Raw genomic sequence first — 24,645 nt, 5'->3', positions numbered from 1 at the left:
GCTGCAGCTCTGCGACCTTCATTATTGATCCTGCACTCTTCTGAAGTGAGGTACGCGGCCTGGCTATCACACAGCTGCAGCTTTGCGACCATTATTGATCCTGCACTCTTCTGAAGTGAAGTACTCGGCCTGGCTATCACACAGCTGCAGCTCTGTTAACTTCATTATTGATCCTGCACTCTTCTGAAGTGTGCCTGGCCTGGCTATCACACAGCTGCAGCTCTGTGCCATTCATTATTGATCCTGCACCCTTCTGAATTGTGCTCAGCCTGTCTATCACACAGCTGCTGCTCCGTAACCTTCATTATTGATCCTGCACTCTTCTGAAGTGTGCCTGGCCTGGCTATCACACAGCTGCAGCTCTGTGACCTTCATTATTGATCCTGCACTCTTCTGAAGTGTGCCTGGCCTGGCTATCACACAGCTGCTGCTCTGCGACCATCATTATTGATCCTGCACTTTTCTGAATCCGTCTTGAGCTCGGCCTGGCTAACACTCAGCTGCAGCTCTGCGACCTTCATTATTGTCCTGCAATTTTCTGAAGTGAAGGCTTGTGCTCGGCCTGGCTATCACAGAGCTTCAGCTTTGTTTGCTCATGAGGGTTCCGTTTTGCTCATAAACACAAACCGAGAATAATATTTGTGTCAGAAATAAATATAATTCATGCTCCTTCTCTTCTGAATCCAGATTTCTGTTCTAGGCCAAGGGACCAGACCTGTAAAGCAGAGAGTCAATAGTTCTGCATTCTAGCTTCTAAGCACTGGAATTCATTCATGTTTAAGATTCAATTTTTACCTAGCCGTCAAGCTTTCAGAAACCTGGTAATAACTAAAATGTTTCAACTTCTCTGTCTCCTCGGATTTGATTGAATGATGATGGAAATGAGCATCATTTCTTCCACATCAGGGCTTCAGAGGTAAATGTCATGCACTGCAAAGATTAAGCCAGAGAGCTGCAGTGAACATTTTTCTGCTTCCACTTCTCCTGCTTTCTACACTGTTCTCTGGTCACAGAACCATCAATGATGAATAAAATGACCAAACACCACAAACAGATAGGAATATTCTCCAGTGAGAGATTATTATATTGGCTTGAGTGTGATGGGTGTTTGTGTTTTATCACTAATCTCTACCCTTTTAAACCCAAGCATTGTTCATAGTGTTGCTTTTACAGGTAACACAATCTAGTGTGCTTGGATTTTTTTTGCCATAACTCTCTCACAGAATAAAACTAACAATGTGCTCGGCCTGGCTATCACACAGCTGCAGCTCTGTGACCTTCATTATTAATCCTGCACTCTTCTGAAGTGTGCTCGGCCTGGCTATCACACAGCTGCAGCTCTGTGACCTTCATTATTGATCCTTCACTCTTCTGAAGTATACTCGGCCTGGCTGTCTCACAGCTGCAGCTCTGTGACCTTCATTATTGATCCTCCACTCATCTGAAGTGAAGCTGAGTATTCGGCCTGGCTGTCACACAGCTGCAGCTCTGTGGCCTTCATTATTGATCGTGCCCTCTTCTAAACGGAAGCCTTGTGTTCGGCCTGGATATCACACTGCTGCAGCACTGTGACCTTTATTATTGATCCTGCACTCTTCTGAACTGAAGCGGAGTATTCAGCCTGGCTATCACACAGCTTCAGCTCTGTGACCTTCATTATTGATCCTGCAATCTTTTGAAGTGAAGTACTCAGCCTGGCTATCACACAGCTGCCGCTTTGTGACCTTCATTATTGATCCTGCACTCTTCTGCAATGTGCTCGGCCTGGCTATCACACAGCTGCAGCTCCACGACCTTCATTATTGATCCTGCACTCTTCTGAAGTGAAGTACTTGGCCTGGCTATCACACGGCTGCAGCTCTGTGACCTTCATTATTGATCCTGCACTCTTCTGAAGTGTACTCGTCCTAGTTATCACACAGCTGCAGCTCTGCGACCTTCATTATTGATCCTGCACTCTTCTGAAGTGAACTTGTCCTGGCTATCACACAGCTGCAGCTCTGCGACCTTCATTATTGATCCTGCACTCTTCTGAAGTGAGGTACGCGGCCTGGCTATCACACAGCTGCAGCTTTGCGACCATTATTGATCCTGCACTCTTCTGAAGTGAAGTACTCGGCCTGGCTATCACACAGCTGCAGCTCTGTTAACTTCATTATTGATCCTGCACTCTTCTGAAGTGTGCCTGGCCTGGCTATCACACAGCTGCAGCTCTGTGCCATTCATTATTGATCCTGCACCCTTCTGAATTGTGCTCAGCCTGTCTATCACACAGCTGCTGCTCCGTAACCTTCATTATTGATCCTGCACTCTTCTGAAGTGTGCCTGGCCTGGCTATCACACAGCTGCAGCTCTGTGACCTTCATTATTGATCCTGCACTCTTCTGAAGTGTGCCTGGCCTGGCTATCACACAGCTGCTGCTCTGCGACCATCATTATTGATCCTGCACTTTTCTGAATCCGTCTTGAGCTCGGCTAACACTCAGCTGCAGCTCTGCGACCTTCATTATTGTCCTGCAATTTTCTGAAGTGAAGGCTTGTGCTCGGCCTGGCTATCACAGAGCTTCAGCTTTGTTTGCTCATGAGGGTTCCGTTTTGCTCATAAACACAAACCGAGAATAATATTTGTGTCAGAAATAAATATAATTCATGCTCCTTCTCTTCTGAATCCAGATTTCTGTTCTAGGCCAAGGGACCAGACCTGTAAAGCAGAGAGTCAATAGTTCTGCATTCTAGCTTCTAAGCACTGGAATTCATTCATGTTTAAGATTCAATTTTTACCTAGCCGTCAAGCTTTCAGAAACCTGGTAATAACTAAAATGTTTCAACTTCTCTGTCTCCTCGGATTTGATTGAATGATGATGGAAATGAGCATCATTTCTTCCACATCAGGGCTTCAGAGGTAAATGTCATGCACTGCAAAGATTAAGCCAGAGAGCTGCAGTGAACATTTTTCTGCTTCCACTTCTCCTGCTTTCTACACTGTTCTCTGGTCACAGAACCATCAATGATGAATAAAATGACCAAACACCACAAACAGATAGGAATATTCTCCAGTGAGAGATTATTATATTGGCTTGAGTGTGATGGGTGTTTGTGTTTTATCACTAATCTCTACCCTTTTAAACCCAAGCATTGTTCATAGTGTTGCTTTTACAGGTAACACAATCTAGTGTGCTTGGATTTTTTTTGCCATAACTCTCTCACAGAATAAAACTAACAATGTTTCTTTCCATATAGTCTCCCAAATGTTTTCTTGTATTCCATGTTTCCCCCCCAAAGGTAGGGAAATGATCAGCAGCAGGGAAAATACACTTTTATAAAAAAAATTAATATATTTGTTTTTCTTCTTTCTTACTTGTTCAGTCTTCTAACATCTGCTTTTTTGAATGTCCAAGATAATTGTAATTTTATTATTTTCTATAAAGCCTTTATTGGAAGTGGAGGTCCCTGTCGCCAGCTGTTACGTGCAGGGTTCTGACCGCTGTACACTCCTTTGGCCCGACAGCAAGGATAGACTTTTGGGAGAGGACTGTTGTCCTTCTCTGAGAAATGCAGGCGATCTGGAGGACGGCCACCGGAGCTACGGAACTACAGCTCCCAGCGGCCTGTGCGGTGGGAAACGCGCGCGTGCCGGAAGTGATGCAGCGTTGAGTTCCGGACGGCTATGTAAGCCGGAGCCGGAGAGAAGAATCCCGCAGATTATCCTGAGTACGCCACAGGACACGACCGAAGGATTTGAGCTGCCATATATCCAGGGTGGGGTAAGGGTTTCGGTGACACCGCTAAGAGTCTTTCCTTCCTCATAGCGCTATCATTGTAACGGCCTCTGAAGTCATGCATGGATCTTTGATACTTAACAAACATTTGGCAAGGGTGTGTCTGATTCCGTAAACATCCCCGTTTTGGCTCACAGTCTTAGTAAACGCTCATACGCCTTGGCTGGTATCTTTACAAGGTGGTTTATTGTTTACCCTGTGTACGTAAACTCCACCAGTAATGGTTGCCCTAATTTACACTACTATAAAAATGCAATACTGGCTGCTTCGATATTTTCCTGTGATAATTACATGTTATAAAGTGTGTGTTTGTTTCGTCCCCTAGCAGGGGAAATGTGAGAGGTAGCTGAAGTAAAGTGTAAACCTTCCTCCATTGTGAGGCCCATGCACACACCTTTTCTGGTGGGTAATATACACCTCCAACTGCAGTGTTTCTGGTATAGAAAGGTTTTGAAACATCATTTATATACATGTTTGTTTGTCCACAGTTCTTACGTCTGAGTATTGCATATGTTCCTTCTAAGCCTTATAAGACAATGTAGCCAAGAGAAGGTCTTGATGAATGCCTAATCGTCCTTCTACTTGGGCCTGCCAGAGCTGGTTATTTTACTTTACAGGTAGACCTGGTTAAAATATGGTTGAACAAAGCATGGATTTAAGGGGTACTGTTGTTTCAGCACAGTGTGTCTTAATAAGCCTTTTCTTTTCACAGGCCTCCCTCCCCGCTGTTCCCTTCCTTTCCTCCCCCCGATTGACCCCCTTAATCTTCCTTGCCTTCACGGCAATTCGGAATTGAGGTTGTCAATAGGTGGACCACATTGAGCAGCAAACCGATCCTGAGAGGCCTCCGAGGGACAGTGACACCTACCGCCGCCACCAAATGCTGGAGGCATGCGTCCCTGACCCCTCGATTTAACGTTAGGCTAAGTAAGGACACCGTCTGAGATAGCCCTGCTCACCCCCTTAAAAGCTTGGCACGAGCAGCCAGGTTTCTCTCCAAGGCACGAGTATTCAGTATGTGCAACCACGCTCACAGTAACCCCATGATGTCATCACAAATAGACTTCACACGAGTATTGATAAAAAGGAGTATAATCTTTATATAAGCAATTATAAGCTACAACCACATGATACAATTTCAACATATTAAATGGGTAGTATTTTTTCCGGTGGGTTGGTAGGTTCTAATCACAACCACCGCTTCTTAACCAACAGTTAAGCTCACTTCTAACCGTTTCCCAAAAGGTTAGGCAAGTTGTATTGCTAGAATCACACACGTTGCAAAAGGACGATATGCGTGACGATATTATCTTATACTGTGCAACAGATAAACAATGCCATACGTAGCGCCACAGTCATGTACTTGCAAATTAAGGAATAATTCAAAGCATATCACCATCTGCATGCCCTGTACCAGGAAGAAACAAAGCAATGCGTCACGCTACAATCCTGAAAGGTACAATAAAGAAATAATATACTGCGCCCCTTAAAAGCTTGGCACGAGCAGCCAGGTTTCTCTCCAAGGCACGAGTATTCAGTATGTGCAACCACGCTCACGGTAACCCCATGATGTCATCACAAATAGTCTTCACACGAGTATTGATAAAAAGGAGTATAATCTTTATATAAGCAATTATAAGCTACAACCACATGATACAATTTCAACATATTGAATGGGTAGTATTTTTTCCGGTGGGTTGGTAGGTTCTAATCACAACCACATCTTTATTAACCAACAGTTAAGCTCACTTCTAACCGTTTCCCAAAAGGTTAGGCAAGTTGTATTGCTAGAATCACACACGTTGCAAAAGGACGATATGCGTGACGATATTATCTTATACTGTGCAACAGATAAACAATGCCATACGTAGCGCCACAGTCATGTACTTGCAAATTAAGGAATAATTCAAAGCATATCACCATCTGCATGCCCTGTACCAGGAAGAAACAAAGCAATGCGTCACGCTACAATCCTGAAAGGTACAATAAAGAAATAATATACTGCGCCACGTTATACTCAGATACTGTGCACTGAAACAATAATAAAATGTGCCACATTACAATCAGGTAATATGCAAGGGAGAAATAACTTAGTGCGGAGCGCACCAAGTATAAAATTCGTCATGCAAAAATGTGGTCAGGTAGTTGACATACAAACATCGCTGCGCTAGCGCTTGGCAGTGATTAAGGACTGCTGCAAGTGCTTTTTATTGTTTTAATCGTTTTTCCATTTATTTGTAAAACTGTGTTTTAATACCTGTACTTCGCTCGCCCACTCCCCGGTCCACCGCAGCTACCAGTGCTGATTGTTGTGGAGGGAGGTAAAGCGGCACCACTTCCTGCTTGCTCCACATTGGGCGGCCATCTCTGGAGGGTGACGTGCTAGTCTCCCCCTTCGCCCTCACTACTTAAGGGCTTGGTGTCACTCGCGCTCGGTAGTTGACTTACAAACATCGCTGCGTTAGCGCTTGGCAGTGATTAAGGACTGCTGCAAGTGCTTTTTATTGTTTTAATCGTTTTTCCATTTATTTGTAAAACTGTGTTTTAATACCTGTACTTCGCTCGCCCACTCCCCGGTCCACCGCAGCTACCAGTGCTGATTGTTGTGGAGGGAGGTAAAGCGGCACCACTTCCTGCTTGCTCCACATTGGGCGGCCATCTTTGGAGGGTGACGTGCTAGTCTCCCCCTTCGCCCTCACTACTTAAGGGCTTGGTGTCACTCGCGATCGGTAGTTCACTTACAAACATCGCTGCGCTAGCGCTTGGCAGTGATTAAGGACTGCTGCAAGTGCTTTTTATTGTTTTAATCGGTTTTCCATTTATTTGTAAAACTGTGTTTTAATACCTGTACTTCGCTCGCCCACTCCCCGGTCCACCGCAGCTACCAGTGCTGATTGTTGTGGAGGGAGGTAAAGCGGCACCACTTCCTGCTTGCTCCACATTGGGCGGCCATCTTTGGAGGGTGACGTGCTAGTCTCCCCCTTCGCCCTCACTACTTAAGGGCTTGGTGTCACTCGCGCTCGGTAGTTGACTTACAAACATCGCTGCGCTAGCGCTTGGCAGTGATTAAGGACTGCTGCAAGTGCTTTTTATTGTTTTAATCGTTTTTCCATTTATTTGTAAAACTGTGTTTTAATACCTGTACTTCGCTCGCCCACTCCCCGGTCCACCGCAGCTACCAGTGCTGATTGTTGTGGAGGGAGGTAAAGCGGCACCACTTCCTGCTTGCTCCACATTGGGCGGCCATCTTTGGAGGGTGACGTGCTAGTCTCCACCTTCGCCTAATCTATATGGCCCCTCATCTCCCTGCGCAGCGGTGACACGCAGCGGTAGCGCCGTAGACGCGCCGAAGAGGCGCCAAAGGGAAGCCAGTCTGCGCCAGTCCGCGTCCAGACGCTTCCAGCGGAACCCTGGACACGACCACTATCATGGTAGGGGAGCGACTTTCCTATAACACCTCTTCGCTTCTTGCCTTACGACCTTCCACCAATTCATCATGTCGTCACTCGATTCTTCCTACCAACACAGATTATTCCTGTAATTAGTGTGACTGGAGCATTCCTTCCTCACACATCTGCTATCCGCCCCCTGTACAGAAATGGAGAATGTATCTCCTCAATTGTCGGTCCTTACCCAAACATTATACTGAGCTGTACATGTTGATCGAAGAGCTCAATCCTGAGGCTCTCTTTTTAACAGAAACCTGGCTCCAGATAGATAATGACCCAACCACAGCGTGGGCTACCCCTCAAGGATATACTCTCAAACGACTTGATCGTCAGACTGGGAGAGGTGGTGGATTGGCCATCATATACAGAGACAGCTTTAGGTGCCGTGGCACTCCTACCACCTCACTAGCCTGCGAGAGCTTTCACTTCTCGTTCGAACTTTCTCCCACCACCACTTTCTCTGGTATCCTAGCCTACCGTCCACCTGGTGCCCTTAATAACTTTATCACCAAGATAACAGACCTTACTGCAAGTGTCGTGCTGACCTCGCCCAATCTTACTTTGCTCGGGGACTTCAACCTGCATCTTGATGACCCTCACGACACGTCAGCCAATAACCTTCGCTCCAACTTGCAAGCCATTGACCTCTGTCAAAGGGGCTACCAGGCAACCCATAATAGGGGACATCTTCTTGACCACATTTACAGCAACATTGACGATCTCATTGTGGAGACTCCTATCCCATTACCCTGGACCGACCATTTTTTAATTCCTTTCACCTGGTCCACCAACTCTTCCTCTTCCTCTCAAAATTTTGCTAAGCACCTAGGTAGGAAATGGCCCTCACTCCCCCTTCCCGACTGGTTAGCCGCTCTTGTCCGAGACCCACCCAGGAAGACAATCAATTCCTTTACGGCCACTAATAATTTTGATAACTGGATCTCTAGCACCCTTGACCAGGTTCTTCCAAAACACTCCCGTAAAACTATAAGAAGACCTAAAGTTGCCCCATGGTATACACCTGCCCTTAGATCTATGAAATTAGAGTGTCGTAAACTTGAGAGAGCCTGGAGGCAGGATCACTCCCAGCTCAGAAAGGCAGAATACAGGGTTGCTATAAAGCTTTATAAAAAAGAGATCAAGGCGGCACAAGTTCTTTTTTACGAAGGAAAAATCAACGCAGCTGCTAACGCCCCCAAGGAAATTTTTAAGATAGCAAAGTCACTCATCTCATCTCCTGCTGAGCGTCCCTCTGTTGAAGGCGCCCAAAAACGCTGCAATGATTTGGCCGTTTTCTTCTCCCAAAAAATTCAGACTATATACTCCTCATTCAGCAATCCTAAGGACGATATGGGATCCACCTTGCCCATAACTTCTGATTCCTTGGTCCCCTGTAGGCTTGACACAATTCCACTTCTTGATGTCTGTGGACTAGACAGACTAATTCCCAAGATCACCTCTGGGTCGCCCAACGACCCAGCACCCCCTCAGACCCTTATCAAGGTCTTGGATGTGATTCGTCCGGTCATCCTAGATGTCCTCAACACATCCATCACCTCTAAATCTGTCCCACCTCCATGGAAATGTGCAATGGTGAAGGCCTTGCTGAAAAAGCCTACCCTGGACCAGAGTAATTTGGCCAACTATCGTCCCATCTCCTTGCTTCCGTGGCTGAGCAAACTGCTTGAGAGGCACGTCAATAACATCTTAACGGACTATTTGGAATCCAATGGTCTGTTGCGTGCCTCCCAGACAGGATTTCGTCCTCAGCACGGAACCGAAACCGCCCTCCTAGCGGTAACGGAAGAAGCAAGAGCTGTGTTGGACCGGGGAGGAAAAGTTGCCATCATCTTATTGGACCTCAGCGCCGCGTTCGACACGGTCAACCATGCTACGCTATTACAACGACTGGCGTGCATGGGCGTGTCGGGCGCGGCCCTGGAATGGCTGACATCCTTCCTGGATGAACAATTCTTTCAGGTCTTTGAGGGGGAGGTGGCCTCTCCCAAACACCCACTTACGTGTGGGGTCCCCCAGGGCTCTTCCCTAAGCCCTACCCTTTTTAATGCCTGCATGGATCCCCTAGACAGGATAGTCCATCCCTTTGGTGTGCGTATTGTCACCTACGCGGACGATACCCAACTGGTGGTCTCTCTAGACCACTCTGAGGGATCGCCCAACACCCTAGGCCCCTGTCTAGAGGCTGTTGCCAGGTGGATGCAATCTTCCTATCTGAAGCGCAACGGGGAGAAGACCGACATCATCCTATTGGGCAACTCTCCCCCGTCTGCCCTCGCATCCATCTGGCCACCATGTCTGGGCCTGCCCCCTGTCCCCGAGTCCCAGATAAAGAGCCTTGGGATCTGGCTCGACAAAGCACTCGATTTCTCGGTCCAAGCTACCAAAACTGCCGCTACTTGCTTCGGGCTAATGAGGATGCTCCGCAAGGTGCTTCCTCTGCTCCCATTCCAGGCCTTGATTCTCTCCCGCCTGGATTATGGGAACGCTCTTTATATGGGAGCCCCGGCCTCCGTTATACAGAGGCGTCAAGTTACACAAAATAGCGCTGCCCGCCTACTCTACAACCTGCCCCACTGGCAGTCAGCGAAGAAGGCCCTAAAGGAACTCCACTGGCTCCCAATGGCGTGAAGAGTGCAATTCAAGGCCATGTGCATCCTGCACAAGTCCTTTCATCGAGCAACGCCCCAATCCTTCATTCCATAGTCACTCCTTATGTTCCATCTCGCCCCCTTCGCTCTGGCACCCTCCAGCTGGCAACCTCCATCAAAGTCAACAGAGCTCGCTGGGGCGGCCGCTCTTTCTCCCATTCTGCGGCCAGACTTTGGAATTCCCTCCCTCTCCCAATCCGAGGAAACAGCAATCATATGTCCTTTAGGAAAGCTCTGAAAACGCACTTGTTTGCCAAAACCTGCTGAACTACCCTGAGCTCCGTTAAGCAATCAGTCACAAGCGCTGCGAGGCCTCCGGGTAGTTACGCGCTATACAAGTGCAATTTTTCATTTCATTTCATTTCATATGACAGTTCGATAGTTCGTTAGCAGCAATTAGGCAAAGTGTAATATAACTGTTTTATGTACTCCGTTAACAGTGCCCCCGCTATGGATCAAATGTTGACACAAAAAGTACTGCTTCCCACTCCGGCCAAGTCAGCTACTTTTTGCCTTGATCCAGAACTCCTTCATGGGTTGTGATGGACTCGGGCAGGTGACTCACTTCTTTTGTGGCTGCCGATTCGGGCCACTGCCGATTGACTCCGAGGGCCCCAATGACCTGGCCTGCACGCTGGCAGTCTCAGTCCACACCAAGATCCGTCCTCAGCACTGTGGAGACTTTATTGCAATTCAGTGCACACCCGAACCCGGCACTCCTCACCAGCACCTTCAGGTTGCACTTCGACACGCACACCGCGCGTCTGAGACTCGCCTCTTCTTTGGTGCTCACAACAATCCAGCACTCTTCACCAATGCTCTGCTTGCACATCAACATGCATCCTGCGTGTTTGAGCCTCTCCTCTTCTCCCGGTGCACATGATGTCCAGGCGCTCTTCACCAATGCCCTGGCTGCACCACGACATGCACTCTTGCACGTCAGAGACTCACTTCTTCTTTTGGTGCATACGAGGCCCAGGCGCTCCTCACCAACGACACGCACCCAGCATGTCTGAGTTTCCCTAGAAAGTCGAGGTGCCCAAGATCACAGGGCACAACTTACGAAGGTCTCAGGCTAGACAGAGCACACGCACCCACAGGGTATCTGAGAGTCTTCTCTGGAAATTTTTATATTCCTGAGTTTCCAAAACAGGGAGCCCACTCACCTCGGGCCTTTGGGGTTTCAAGACACAGCACAAACCACAGTCTTCTTCAAGCAGGAGGACCCAGCGCCTCCAAGCACAGTCCCCACAGCATCTTCCTTAGTTAGTTAGAACAGCAAACTGCAGACCAGCCCCAGATCACAAAGCAAGGATTGGTCTAGCCACAGCAGTCTCTTCAGTTGCTCCTTCTTTAGCAGAGATTACTCTTGACCACAGAATGGGTCCAACCCTTTTCAGTCTCAATCCATATCTGTTTTATTCCAACGTTCAGAGGTTTCAGCTCTCATAGTTATACCCCTTACTGTCTTTGAAGTTTGTATGTGCTCAGGGTCCCTGACCCCTCCCTAAATCAGTTCTGGGTGTCTCCCTCCCAGTGCCACCTCTCTCCCTTTGATACTGGGGGTCTGGATCCTTAATCACTCAGCAGGAGATGGGGCAATTGGTTTCTAGCAGCAACCCAGGCCTTTTCACCTCCAGGACTTCTCCTCCTCCTACTCTCCAGATGCAGGGCAGCCTGGTGCCAGCTCAACCCCTCCCTGGGTCAAGCCCTCTCACCTTTCAGTTCCAGACAGACAATCCACATTCAGCAGAGACACACAGAAATGCTCAGAGTACAAACTCAGACACTTTCTAAAAGAGTGGCTTATAAATACACAGTGACAAAACCACCTTCACAGAAAGATGCATTATGACACTGTGAGTCCATACATACAAAACTTCACCTCTCCATTATAAACTGACAGTAAACTAGGCTAACAAACACAACACCCAGCCTCCCCCATTATGTCCTATGGGCAGAATGGCCTTTCAGCAGTGAAAAACAAAATAAAGAGTTTTTGACTTTCAGAACATAACACACGCACAGTTTATGTTCTGCCTTTTACCTACACTGCACCCTGCCCAGGGGTTACCTGGTACCTACCTCAGGGCTGCCCCATGTGTATGTAAAACGGAAAGTCAGGCCTGACAAGTGGTTACATTTGTCAGACTACATGCTAACTTAGCACTCTGCGCGCAGGCCCTACACTAAAGGCCTGAGTTCCCTTCTCTGCGCACCCTTGCATTACTAGCCCTTGCACACAGTGCACATCACTAGGGACTTTTACTAGTAAGGCAACATACCAATCATGGCCGCCAACCAATCACCATTACAATTTACATAGGGAACCTCTGTACTTTGACACTGATCAGCAGTGGCAAAGTACCCAAAGCATCTAAATTGGCATCTCTAGGTCAGGAAAACGGTTTAGGGGGAGAGCAAAAGGTTTTGGGAACTTTAACCAAAAAGACCAAGTCCTACAGCCTTCATACCACATTAACTGCACTTTTTTGCTTCAGTGTACGTCCACAGATGGGTCAGTATTATTGCTGTAGTACTTAAATTCCTTAACAAATTCACTGCATCTCTATGTTTTTTACTACGTGTGTTGAGTGTTTGCTGATGCCTTTGTAGCGTTAAAAATTGACAAATGCTCTTCACACATTCACTGCAATGCTATGGCTTTTCCTCTGTGGCTGTTCACTGATGTCTATGTAAGTTCGATAAGAAATAAAAGCTCTTCACAAATTCACAGCACTTGAATAGATTTTCTCCTGGGTGTGTTCACTGAGGATACCTCAATGCTGAATAGTAACTAAAACTACTTTGACTTTCAGTGCACTTGAATGATTTTTCCTCCCATGTGTGTTCTCTGATGCTGTTTTAGGTGTGATAAACGGCGAAACCTCTTCACACATTCACTGCACTGATATGGTTTTTCCCCAGTGTGTGTTCGGTAATGAATCCTTAACGTGGATGGTTCACTAAAACTTCTGCCACATTCACTGCACTTGAATGATTTTTCCCCTGTGTATATTTTCTGATGCCGTTTTAATCCTGATAAATATATAAAGCTCTTGCCACATTCACTGCAATGGTATGGTTTTTCCCCTGTGTGTGTTCGATGATGAATCCTTAATGTTGAAGATTCACTAAAACTATTTCCACATTCGCTGCACTTGAATGATTTTTCCCCTTTGTGTGTTCTCTGATGCTGTTTTAGTCTTGAGAAGTACATAAATCTCTTCCCACATTCACTGCAATTATATGGTTTTTCTCCAGTGTGTGTTCTCTGATGCTGTTTTAGGTGTGATAATCGACTAAACCTCTTCACACATTCACTGCAATGGTATGGTTTTTCCCCTGTGTGTGTTCTCTGATGGTGTTTTAGGTCTGATAATTGACTAAAGCTCTTCAGACATTCACTGCACTTGAATGGTTTTTCCCCTGTGTGTGTTCGCTGATGATTCCTTAAGGTTGACGAATCCCTAAAACTATTTCCACATTCACTGAATGAAAGGGTTTTTCTCCAGTGTGTGTTCCCTGATGCCGTTTTAGGTCTGCCGATTGACTAAACCTCTTCATACATTCACTGCATTTGTATGGCTTTTCCCCTGTGTGTTTTCGCTGATGATTCCTTAATTTTGACAAATACATAAAACTACTTTCACATTCACTGCAATCATATGGCTTTTCCCCTGTGTGTGTTTGCTGATGTTTTTGGCAAGATGATAACTGACTAAAACTCTTTACACATTCAGTGCAATGGTATGGTTTTTCCCCTGTGTGTTTTCGCTGATGTCTTTGTAGGACTGATAATTTCGTAAAGCTCTTCACACATTCAGTGCATTTGAATTGTTTTTCTCCTGAGTGCATTTGCTGAGGGTGCATTAGTTCTGATGACCAACTAAAGCACTCACAGCATGTGTCTGATACTTCTCTCTTGGTTAGTGTCTCTGAGTTGGGTATATATTTGTTTACATACCATGACTGTACTTCCTGATGGGCTAACATGGCTGAAAAAGCACTTGTATTATTCTCGCATCCCCTGTATATGTGTGATGTTTTGCATTTTTGCATTTCGATTTAACAACAAAGTGTAATGGTCACCAACAACTTGCCACACTTATAACGTGTGTAAGGCTTCTTTGTGGGCAATTGTGTCTTTAGACTGGAAAATGTTTTTTCATATTTGCTGGTAAAGATCCGTTCTCCTTCTGGTCGGTGCAAATTGAGAGAGTACTCTGTATTTTAGACAGCAGAACTCCTCTTTACTTTAACTTTTAGTTGTCTGGCTCCATTCCATTATGCTATTCTCTGGTTGCTGTGGAACGGCCTGAAATAATGTACAATACGCCTCTAGCATTGAGTAGTGGTTTGATATCACTTTAGAAATGAAAGCAGTGCTGTATTCACATCCTACATTCGCACAATCCGATCTAGTATTGGACATGTTTGCAAAGAAGTTGGTTTATCAGGATTGTCTTAATTTTCTAGAGGTCATTTCTTCATCTTGAGGCAAGGAGGTGCACAGCTGAGACTCGTAGAATCACGGAATTGCCCTTGTCTGCTTCATCCAGGATCTGTCAGTTTATGTTTTGGTTCATCTGTCTCTGACTGAACTTATGTTTTCCTGAACACTGGAATTCCATATTTCGGACTGCGTTTTTGCAGACTTACAGTATTATCTTCATTGGTCTTAAACATTTTGTACATTCAATGATTGTTTTCTGTTGCCTGTAAAGAGAGTTAACATTACTTAAATAGAAACATATTGGAACGTGCATACACATTTTAATTGTAAAAATATCTCTTCATTGCCATCTCTGAAACGTATGAAGGCACATAGTATTTTCATATGTACACCATACATAGATATTTAAATAAAAATTCTGTTGAACATGCCACATCATATTTATTTCAGCAAAGGTGGTTATTTGCCAGTGTTCATGGAGCAACTTAGTAAAAAGAAAATTAAAAAAGGGCGGTCGCATACCACTCATACACTAGTTACAGCTCTACGCAGAGGCATATGGTCTAGATTTTGTTACAACAAGAACAGGTCTTGGAGTCATAGATAGACCTTGAAGACCCAAGACAGCAGCTTGAACATCGGAATGCTGCACCATACATCAAATCTAATTGTTTACAGAGGTGCCAGTATTTCATTCACTACTCGCACATTATGTTGTAGAGCAGCAGTGTATTGATTTTATTTACTTTGTGGTTTTACTTTTCTCAAATATTTTTTAGCCATTTTTAGTTTGCCAGCTTTGAGGCTGGGTTGGTCTGTTGTTTAGTTGTTCCACATCTAACTTTAGAGCTTGAGATAGCACACTAGCCTGGCGGCATACTAGTTGACAGCTGTGGTGCATCTGCGCAGCGAGGGCATGAATGGTAAGCCAAATCCAAAGCCTGTTAGCATCCTTTCGCTCCTGGACCAGCACCTGAAACACTCAAATCAAATGGCTCTGTCCATACCTTCTATACCTCGGCTGCCCTCCACACTTTCAGCCAGAAAGGTAGGACCTGTTCTTACACTTATTCACCTGCACCTCGCTAGCATATCCCTGCTGTCAACATTCCTTTTCTACCCCAAAAGCCTTTGAACAAGATTTTTCAACCATGTAATTCACATGACTTTTCATGGTCTCTCCTCCTACTTATGCTTTTCAACATCACCTGTACAAACCACCGTGGCCACATTTAATGGAACAATAATGAGGTGCGCTCATTCTTTCCACAAGATGGAGAATGCACCAGAACAGTGCACGCTGCACATCACACAAAGATAAAGTGCCTTCTGCGACTCTCGCACATGCCCGGCAAGTACACAGTCCCTACAAAGCTTTTGCTAAGGCTGACATGCTTAGCACTGCTTTTCAAATACACACAAAATCCCACTGGCACAGCTCAACAATGTAAAATAAAATAAATTAATGGAGCGACACGCACTGACAAATAATCCAAAGTGTGGTACGGCCACCACATTTCTTTACTATTTCAGCTGGACCTTCCTACAGCAGCAGAGCTTGCTGGCAGCAAAGTACTCTTCCTTTAAAAAAGGTGTTATGCATGTGGTATGTGTACAGCACAAACCTAACCAAAAAGCAGTGGTGCTCCCTATCGGGTCCAAGGCAGGCACAGAGTCTATGATTGATAGATGAGTTCAGCACGATGATGGATTAATAGCTGCACTGTGACCGAAGAGCCTGTAACTAACAGCATGTGCGCTAATTCCTTTGCACATTTCTCCTCTGCTATAAGGTAAAGCAGGTTCAGAGCCGGAACAGACAAAAATAATACATGTATAGCCTAGTACCATTTTGAGATAAAGAACCGGGTACACTGAAGATGGCTTACAAAAGCACAGCACTGAGCAACCCATTTCAGCGACTCTATAGTTTGTCTGAAGAATAGAGGAACAGGAACGGGTGTTAAATGCCAAACCTTTCGCCTGCTACCATCAAATATTAACGAGATGCAAACATACCTCTGTTCTGCTTGTGTGGAGGGACTAGACTGTAATAAAGAGATCAATGGGAAATAATGAGACAGGTGTGGAGGTGAGCAAAAAAATTAAACGTTACCTGAAAGAGCAAAGAGTTAGAAGATAGACGGATATTAGAAACGGCAATAAGAACTAACAAGAGAAAGAAATAAACAACTTTTTTGGGATAAACACCAGCCCAGTGAATGTTTACAGATAACAATTGTTTTTATTTATGTTAATTTAGTAAAACACTGGGAAAAAAACAATTTAGAACCCATAGACACTGAAAACAGAAAGCCTATGCATCTTGTTTTTAATGGGCATCATCAGAGAAGAGGACTTGCTGCATGCACCGGAGGATTAACTAAGAGATCTAGTCTGTCATGACGGTGCTCCAGGTTCAGTTTTCTGTAGCCATGCATTCCAATGGGCTCTGGGAAGTGCAGTCTTTTTGTAACTGTGTTTAACGTAGATGCTGATAAAGCTAGGAATGAAATGCATAATATCAGAGACTTTCTGATTCTTTACACTTAGGATAATCTAAATTCTGAACATGCATACAACACGTATGTCAAGTGTACACTTGGATGACAACAAACAGATGCCAGAAAAGAAAAGAAGCAGGGACGTGCATAAAGGAAAGAAACCCACTGCGTGTGGCAAGAAGCAGAGATGTTCTCTCTCACCCATACTCTTCCTAATAGCCATAGAGCCCTCACATTCACCAAATGCTGCTAAGAGGACATTTGGGAAACTGAAATCATAGCCGGCGACCTGAAAATTATGCTCTATGGGGACAACATACTCCTCGCTTTAACCTCTTCAGACCGTTCGCTGCCAGCACCAATGTACACCATATCAGACTTTACAGTGTTTTCTAGGAACAGAATGAACTGGACTAAAAATGAAGTCTTACCCCTGATGATCTGATACCAAAAGGGAAGCCCTCCTTGCACAGCCATTTTAGTAAATCCTCTCCAGGATGGAATATCATGTAGCATTGATTACTACAGATTTTTAAATGATGATCAATGACAATATGACTGTAGTGACTGATCAAATGCACACAGAGTTCTCTAAATGCAGCAAGCCGCAATTGCCGCTATGGGGATGAGTCCAAATTGCAAACATGGTGGTTGCCCGAGGTTTAACTACATTTTTTCCATGCTGCCCATACTGGTCCCGGCATCAGAACTATGAACACAAAATGCAGCCATTAAAACACACTTCTGGCAAGGTGAGACACGCGGACTGGCCATGTTCAAAGTCCAAGCCGCTACTTCAGGCGGACTGAGACTCCCAAAGATGGAAATATATCATATTGCGCATCAGCTCTCACAGGAAGCATATCATTCTGCCACAGATCTGGAAGCACCAATTGGGTTCTCCTGAAACAACAACTGTGGGTGGGCACAGGGACCGCAGGTGATATATCTGCATCATCCCTCACAGATACCTCAAACAGAACTGCTTTGTGGGCCACGCGCTGCAGAACCGATGAAGGGGGAAATCGTGACCTCCATGTACTCCGCCTGTGATGGGGGTTGCTGGGTTGTATCCTTCCTTCCCCGTTTCTCTCGCAGATCGAGATCATAGACCGAGAAGGTCGCTATATGATATTACCAGGCAAACTGGATGGCAAAGATATAGTCTGTGTCAACATTTATGCCACCAATGTGGGCCAAACTATCCTTCCTATCCTGCCTAACGCCTCTCCTCACTGGAATACATTGTTACCTTGTGTTACTTGGAGGAGATTTTAACTGCATGGCTGATGCCACTTTAAATCGATCACACCCCCACTGCCCAGTTCTTTGCTACATAAAAATGCCCACGCATTTTGATGTTAGATTAGCGATTGAGGATTTGTTAATACCTGCCCAGTGCGCATGTTGGATTGGCCGGCTGACTTGCGACAGCCAGCTAGACATGCGCTCTTCACACTGCACAACGCACAGCTAGTGTTAACCTGCTGGGTATTGCAGGCACAGGGACCTAGGCTCAAAAGGAGCGCTAGGTTAGCCTGCTCAAACCAATCATGTGGCGTCTCTCATGCTTAGAGCAGCTTCAGGATTGGTTAGGTTCACGCTGGCACAAAGTCAACGTGAACCACTTTTGTTTCTTTCCTACCATGAGCGTGTGCACTACACCTCACCAGGGCCTTCGAAGAGAGCAGAGGAGCTGGGTGCGGAGGAGAAGAAGGGATGGAGTCAAGATCTGACATGGTGACTGCGGGCAGTGAGCGAGGCTGGGAGCAGTTGAGGAGCCAGAAACTGCTGAATATTGATTACTACAGATTGTTCAATGATGATCAAAGACAATATGACTGCACTGACTGATCAAATGCACAGGAAGTTCACTAAATGGAGCAAGCCACAATTCTCGCTATGGGGGACGAGTCCAAACTGTGAACATGCTGTGAGGTTTAACTACATTTTCTGCATGCTGCCTATACTGGTCCTGGCATCAGAACTATGCCTAATGGACGCAGCTATTAAAACATACTTGTGGCAAAGTGAGACCCCAGGACTGGCCATGTCCAACTCCCAAGCCGCTACTTCAGGCGGACTGAGACTTCTAAAGATGGAAATATATCATATGGCACATCAGCTCTCACAGGAGGAAAAGCTGACCAGAGCAGCTGAAAACACTCTACCGGGCACACCACCTGGGTACTCTCAGGCAGGAGCTGTCAGATACAGGGGCTGGGGATGCCTTTTCTTGGGGTCCTGTGATCAGTCAGTGGTGATGGGGCAGTAATACTGGCAAGCACAATGTACAGCAGGGACACCAATGCTACATCACTTCAACTGAATAACCAAGTTGCTTCCGTTGAGTAAATGACTCTTGAAGTAGTAAGGCCAAGCAGCCAAGGCATGAGCTGGTTCAGGTTAGAAATCAGACACAGTACAACACAGTAAAAGACACAATAAGGCCAATGTTCAACCAGAGCTACAACGTTAAATAGGGACTGAACTTTCACCAAGAGGTACAAAACGAAGCAGCTAAAATATACAGAAGATACTGATACCCTCTTGGGGAGAGATACAAAGCCAACAACATTTATTATGTTTAGCTGCACAAGCTGAGGTCCCAAATAACATTGAGTTGTTAACCTGTAACCTACATTGTGAACATCAGCTAAACATTTGACCTATGTTCCACATTGTATAGCCATTCTGTCATTCCTTGCTCCTAGGTGCTGTTTGCTCACATCCCCTTTCCTTTGCTGATCACAAGAAACACGAGTCTGTGCTCAAGGTCTTCAACCACAGATGCTGTTTTTCCAGCTACAAATAGCCTTGTGTGAGTCTTTAACTAAACCAGACAAATAGTAATTAGCGTATGATTATGTACTCAGCTCTCCTCCTGCAGTATCCAATATGTGCCTAGTGATAATAGACAAATGTGACTAGTGGTATGCTTATAGTAAAGTTCCATGCTTACATGTAACTTTGTAGAGGTGTATTGACCTTTGTACCTGCTAATAGATGTATAAATATCTGTGTGACCCTGTTCCAGGCAGAGCACTCTGAGCGAAGCCATGCTGTCGCGTTCTCTCCACTCGAGTGTGTTTACAATAAATGCTTTTGTAATTCCTCATTCTGTGGTAGAGTCTTATCTGTTTTAGAGTTCCTGTATCAGACGGTGGTGGTAACCCAACAATGAGAATATTTTCTCTCTAACAGAGTCCCATGTCAAATGTGAACCTCGGGGACAGCACTTGGGTGTTCTCAGAAGTCTTTAGGACACAGCAGCTCTTCCAACGTTTGTAAACAAAACTGGTCAATTGGAAATTGGAGCCAAATATAAGCTGGACTACTCATGGAGTCTGAGTCCCTGCTTCTGTGTTTCAAGTTGTAAACATTCAAGTGATCCGAGTGAGTTTTATGGCACCAAGCGTCGCAGTGTCCAGTCAGAAAGTCACTGATGGCTCCTCTGATGCCTGGCATTGACCCACAAAAGAACACCTGCCAGGTGTGAATGTTTTGACTCTGTATAATTTTCAGTCACATCCGCGTAGAATACACAGGCATGATTTGCTTACTAGTTTGTATGTGTACAAACTCCAATTTGAAGCTTTCACAACTTGGAGAAGGTTAGATTTCTCTTCAGCAGAATGCTGGGGTAGCTCTCCTGCTGAGGCGGGAAAGGAAATGTATCACCCACCAAACATGGTGGTGTGTACAAGGGTTTCCCTAAGGGAAATGACAATACACACTGGGAAAATATCATGTTACTAAAATGTGACAAAATATTTCCACTACGCATGTAGCGGGGTCTGCTTGACAGCCATTCATGCCCTGATGACTACTAAATATATGAAAATAAGAAAGGTGCGATGGCTGGGATAATTAGTGCACTCTGCCACATAAGTCTAAAATGTTCAAAGTCCTATTCATTCAGTGTCCAAGTATTTTCTGGTGCTCAAGAGAAGGAAGAGCCATCCGTTCTTCCTCGGCTGGAGAGGTCCGGAATCAACAACAAAAATTCTCCAGGCACACAGTGATAGAATTGAGGTTGTGGTTTCAATAGTTCTTTTTTTTCTTCTTCAAGTTATAAGTCACAGCAATTGTCCATCGGGTGGTTAGGTATTATATATGAATATGAATATATTGTAGCTTGTGTGCCTATCCAAAATCTTTTGTTATGTTTCACCGGTATCACTCAGAAAGAGTCTGAGTGATTACCGCACCTATATCTAGCCTATAACATCACTTTTATAACTAGGACACTTGATATCAAGGGACCTATCACAATATCAAAGACACAGTTTGTTGAATTTCAATCTACATCTCGCCACGCACTAATCAGTGTAAGCAAGCCCTTCTTTCCCTAAACATCTCATGCCATGTCTTGGGTCACCTGACCTGACCCAGGTTTTGGGATATTCTTTTGAACACAAATACTCCTCCTTAATTGGACTCTGACTTTATTGTATAAATATTAAGCCCTGATGAAGTCTACTGTAAAAAGAACAGCCTGAGACTAAACAAGTGTTGGCAAAAGGGTGCATATAATTTGAAGAAAAATTAAAGAAATATTGAAACCACAACCTCACTTCTATCTCTATGTGCCTGGAGAATTTTTGTTGTTGACTACTAAATATATTCAAATGACCAGTGGTAAAACAGAATTTATCGTCGTTGGTGGAATGGCATTAGCTGGGTAGTTGGAGCATTGGTTCACACCGGTTGTAGCTGAAAGGATTAAGGTTTTTATCATGTCTTTATAGGTAAAAGACAAGGTAAATTACCAGAAGCGGGCAGTCCCAAAGTAAAATGCAGAAGAAAGATGAGAAAAAGCTTCTCTTGACTTTGGAACAATAGAGATATAAGTCTGTGTAACACAAAGACCGGAAATCGGCATTAATCTAAATCTGGGATTATCATCGACTCCAGCACTTTCATACTCCGTGGAGACATGGACTTTCACCTCGAGGACCGTAATGACTGCAACTCAAATGCCTTCCTCAAAAGCCTTGGGAACCTCGACATTAACCAGACCCACCCACACCGCCGGACATTTCCTGGACGTTATCTTCTTCACACTAAGCAACATCAGGGTCAACAAACCAACGCCTATCACCTGAACTTACCACGCCCTCATGAGGTTCAAGATCACCATCCTGGGCCACAAGAGAGCCACCACCTCGGGAAGACCTTCCGCTTCTGGAAGAACATCTCAGAGAAGGACTGGGCTTCTGCCCCCTATACACACAGCCCCAAGCATACTAGCAGCCTAACGGAAGACACCAAGAACTGCAATGAATGGATCACCACCTGCAGCAATACCCTGGCCACCCTCAAGCATAGCAAAACTATTCAAGACCACAAACACAAGTCAACTGGCACACAGAAGAACTCAGGATGGAGCACTGTAAGCAACTGGAAAGCAAGTGGTGAATGAGCCAAGACACCAGTAAGTCTGAAATGCCAAATGAACAGCCCATGCCAACCGCATCTATGCCAACAACAACAGCAGCAAATAAATCTTCACCATCAGCAGAGAATTCATGGTGCCTGCAGTCAACACCAGCAACACCCCCCATTACAAGACCCCTGCATTAATCTCTGTAAAAACCTTTTGGAACAAGATCACATCCATATACTACAGTCCCGATGAACAGAACTGACTTAAGACAGAATCCTAAACTTACCACCATTTTGATATTCACAGAAGGCATTTACTCATTTTGGTAATCACAGAAGGCACTTTCTCATTTTGGTTTAGACAGAAGATAGGAGTCCTAACTTTAGGATTCCTAAATGACTTCTGTGAATACTGAAAGTCTTAAAGTTAGGATTCCTCTCAATTTAGGAGTAGTAAAGTTAGAACTCCTAACTTTACTACTCTCTCAATGCAGAAAGCACCAAACAGCTCACCAGAAGGCTGCACACCACCCAGAATGCAGCTGCCAGACTCATCCTCAACCTCTCACTCAGAGCACATATCACACCACACCTGAGGGGACTCCACTGGCTCCAGATACATAAGCACCCACAGTTAAAACTACTCACCCACACATTCAAGGCACTACACAAAAAAGGCCCTGCTTACATTAACAACCACAACTCTTTCCAACAACACCCTAGGCACCCCCGCTCAGCCGGACTCATACTCGGACACATCACAGACATACACAGAAACAGATCCGGAGGCCACACCTACTCATACATCACTCCTAAAGCATGGAGCGACTTCCCTCAACACATCAGAGCCTCCTCCTTGCTACTTGAGCTAAGCAATAAGCTGAAGACCTGGCTCTTTGAATGACTCTGCCCTCGAGGCTAGACTTCCACACCTGCACCGCTCCAGAACACCCTCCCGTGTGATAGAGTGCTCTACAAATACACTTAACATAACATAACATTATCCATAGCCTAACTTCTTTCCCTCGTTGTGGTAAAAATCAGTGCCAGGTGCACAGATCAAGTCTGCAGTGACGTAAAAAGTAGAGCAGTGTAGAGGTTTCCTCTTCTGCTAGCACTGCATACAGCAAGAGTACAACACAGTGCAATGGTCACAGACTCCCTCATTTATTTAAAACCACTCAGAGTGCCAGTACTAAGAGTGTGAAAGTTTACACAAAAAGTAAATGCCCCTCGCAGAGTGAGCAAACATCAGCACAGAGCGCACAGATTTCTTAAACTCTAAACACCCTCTTACTGTGAGTGATATGCAATAGACAGACCTATCACAGCGCAGTAAGATGCAGTGCACAGATCTTCTCTTTAACACAAACGACAGAATAGGGTTTTGTGACACAAATGATGCCCACAAACACTCCCAAGGCCAGAAGGAAAGCCCCCCAGGGCCCCTGGATAGAAGAGCCCAGCTCAGCCCCAGGGGTCCCATAAAGAAGAGCCCAGATCAGCCCCAGGGGCCCCCGGATAGAAGAGCCCAGATCAGCCCCACGGGCCCCAGGATAGAAGAGCCCAGCTCAGCCCCATGGGGCCCAGATAGAAGAGCCCAGCTCAGCCCCAGGGGGCCTAGATAGAAGAGCCCAGCTCAGCCCCAGGGGCCCCCGGATAGAAGAGCCCAGCTCAGCCCCAGGGTCCCCGGATAGAAGAGCCCAGATCAGCCCCAGGGGCCCCAGGATAGAAGAGCCCAGCTCAGCCCCATGGGGCCTAGATAGAAGAGCCAAGCTCAGCCCCAGGGGGCCTAGATAGAAGAGCCCAGCTCAGCCCAAGGGGCCCCCAGATAGAAGAGCCCAGCTCAGCCCCGGGGGCCCCCGGAGAGAAGAGCCCAGCTCAGCCCGGCTCCTGCAGAGATTCCCTCCAGGATTATTCAGTCTATTTCTACAAACACAGCAGAAGGTGCTGACAATCTCCTACCCTGAGCAGAGACCTGTGCAGACGTGTCCAGGCTCTCTCCTCCTCCTGGGGCTGGGGTGGGGAGAGGGGCAGATCTGGGGTCTGAGGGGGGGCAGGGGCAGATCTGGGGTCTGAGGGGGGTCTGTGAGGGATTGAAGATGGAGGTAACTGCCCACCAGACAGGGCTTCTTTCTTCTCTGCTTCAGGCTGCACTCACGAGGAGAGGCCGGAAGTGATGTCACCACCTCTGCCGGTGCTGTCTCTTCCACCGCTGACCCGGAAGAGGAAACTCTTCTCCTTTTCATACAATGTGCAGCTCAGTGGTTTCATCGGCAGACGTGGAGCGCCTTCTGGTGGCCGATGATGGAACCGCCGCCTCCAGGCTCCAGCAGTGAATACATTTCACATAAACAAGCATTTATACCTGTAAAGACCTGGGATTTCAGATGTCACAGA

At 45.8% G+C, this 24,645-nt stretch overlaps 1 protein-coding gene across 1 annotated transcript; it reads right to left on the bottom strand.

The window, feature by feature from the left end:
- Positions 1 to 10,259: 10,259 nt before the first annotated feature.
- Positions 10,260 to 24,440, bottom strand: LOC144803232 (uncharacterized). The gene is made up of 2 exons (XM_078671854.1): positions 24,211 to 24,440; positions 10,260 to 14,616 (listed from the first exon to the last, which is right to left on the bottom strand). The coding sequence occupies exon 2, from the start codon at positions 13,115 to 13,117 to the stop codon at positions 12,713 to 12,715; it is 405 nt and encodes a 134-aa protein (XP_078527980.1). The 5' UTR covers positions 13,118 to 14,616; positions 24,211 to 24,440; the 3' UTR covers positions 10,260 to 12,712.
- Between the last annotated feature and the right edge of the window lie 205 nt (positions 24,441 to 24,645).

Source organism: Lissotriton helveticus, chromosome 1_2 (assembly GCF_964261635.1).
Source record: "Lissotriton helveticus chromosome 1_2, aLisHel1.1, whole genome shotgun sequence".
NCBI lineage: Eukaryota > Metazoa > Chordata > Amphibia > Caudata > Salamandridae > Lissotriton > Lissotriton helveticus.
This window is presented reverse-complemented; position numbering and strand designations above follow the sequence as displayed.

Excerpts from the sequence above, each read along its gene's own strand:
- LOC144803232 (XM_078671854.1), bottom strand. The coding sequence starts at position 13,117 with ATGTACTTCTCAAGACTAAAACAGCATCAGAGAACACACAAAGGGGAA.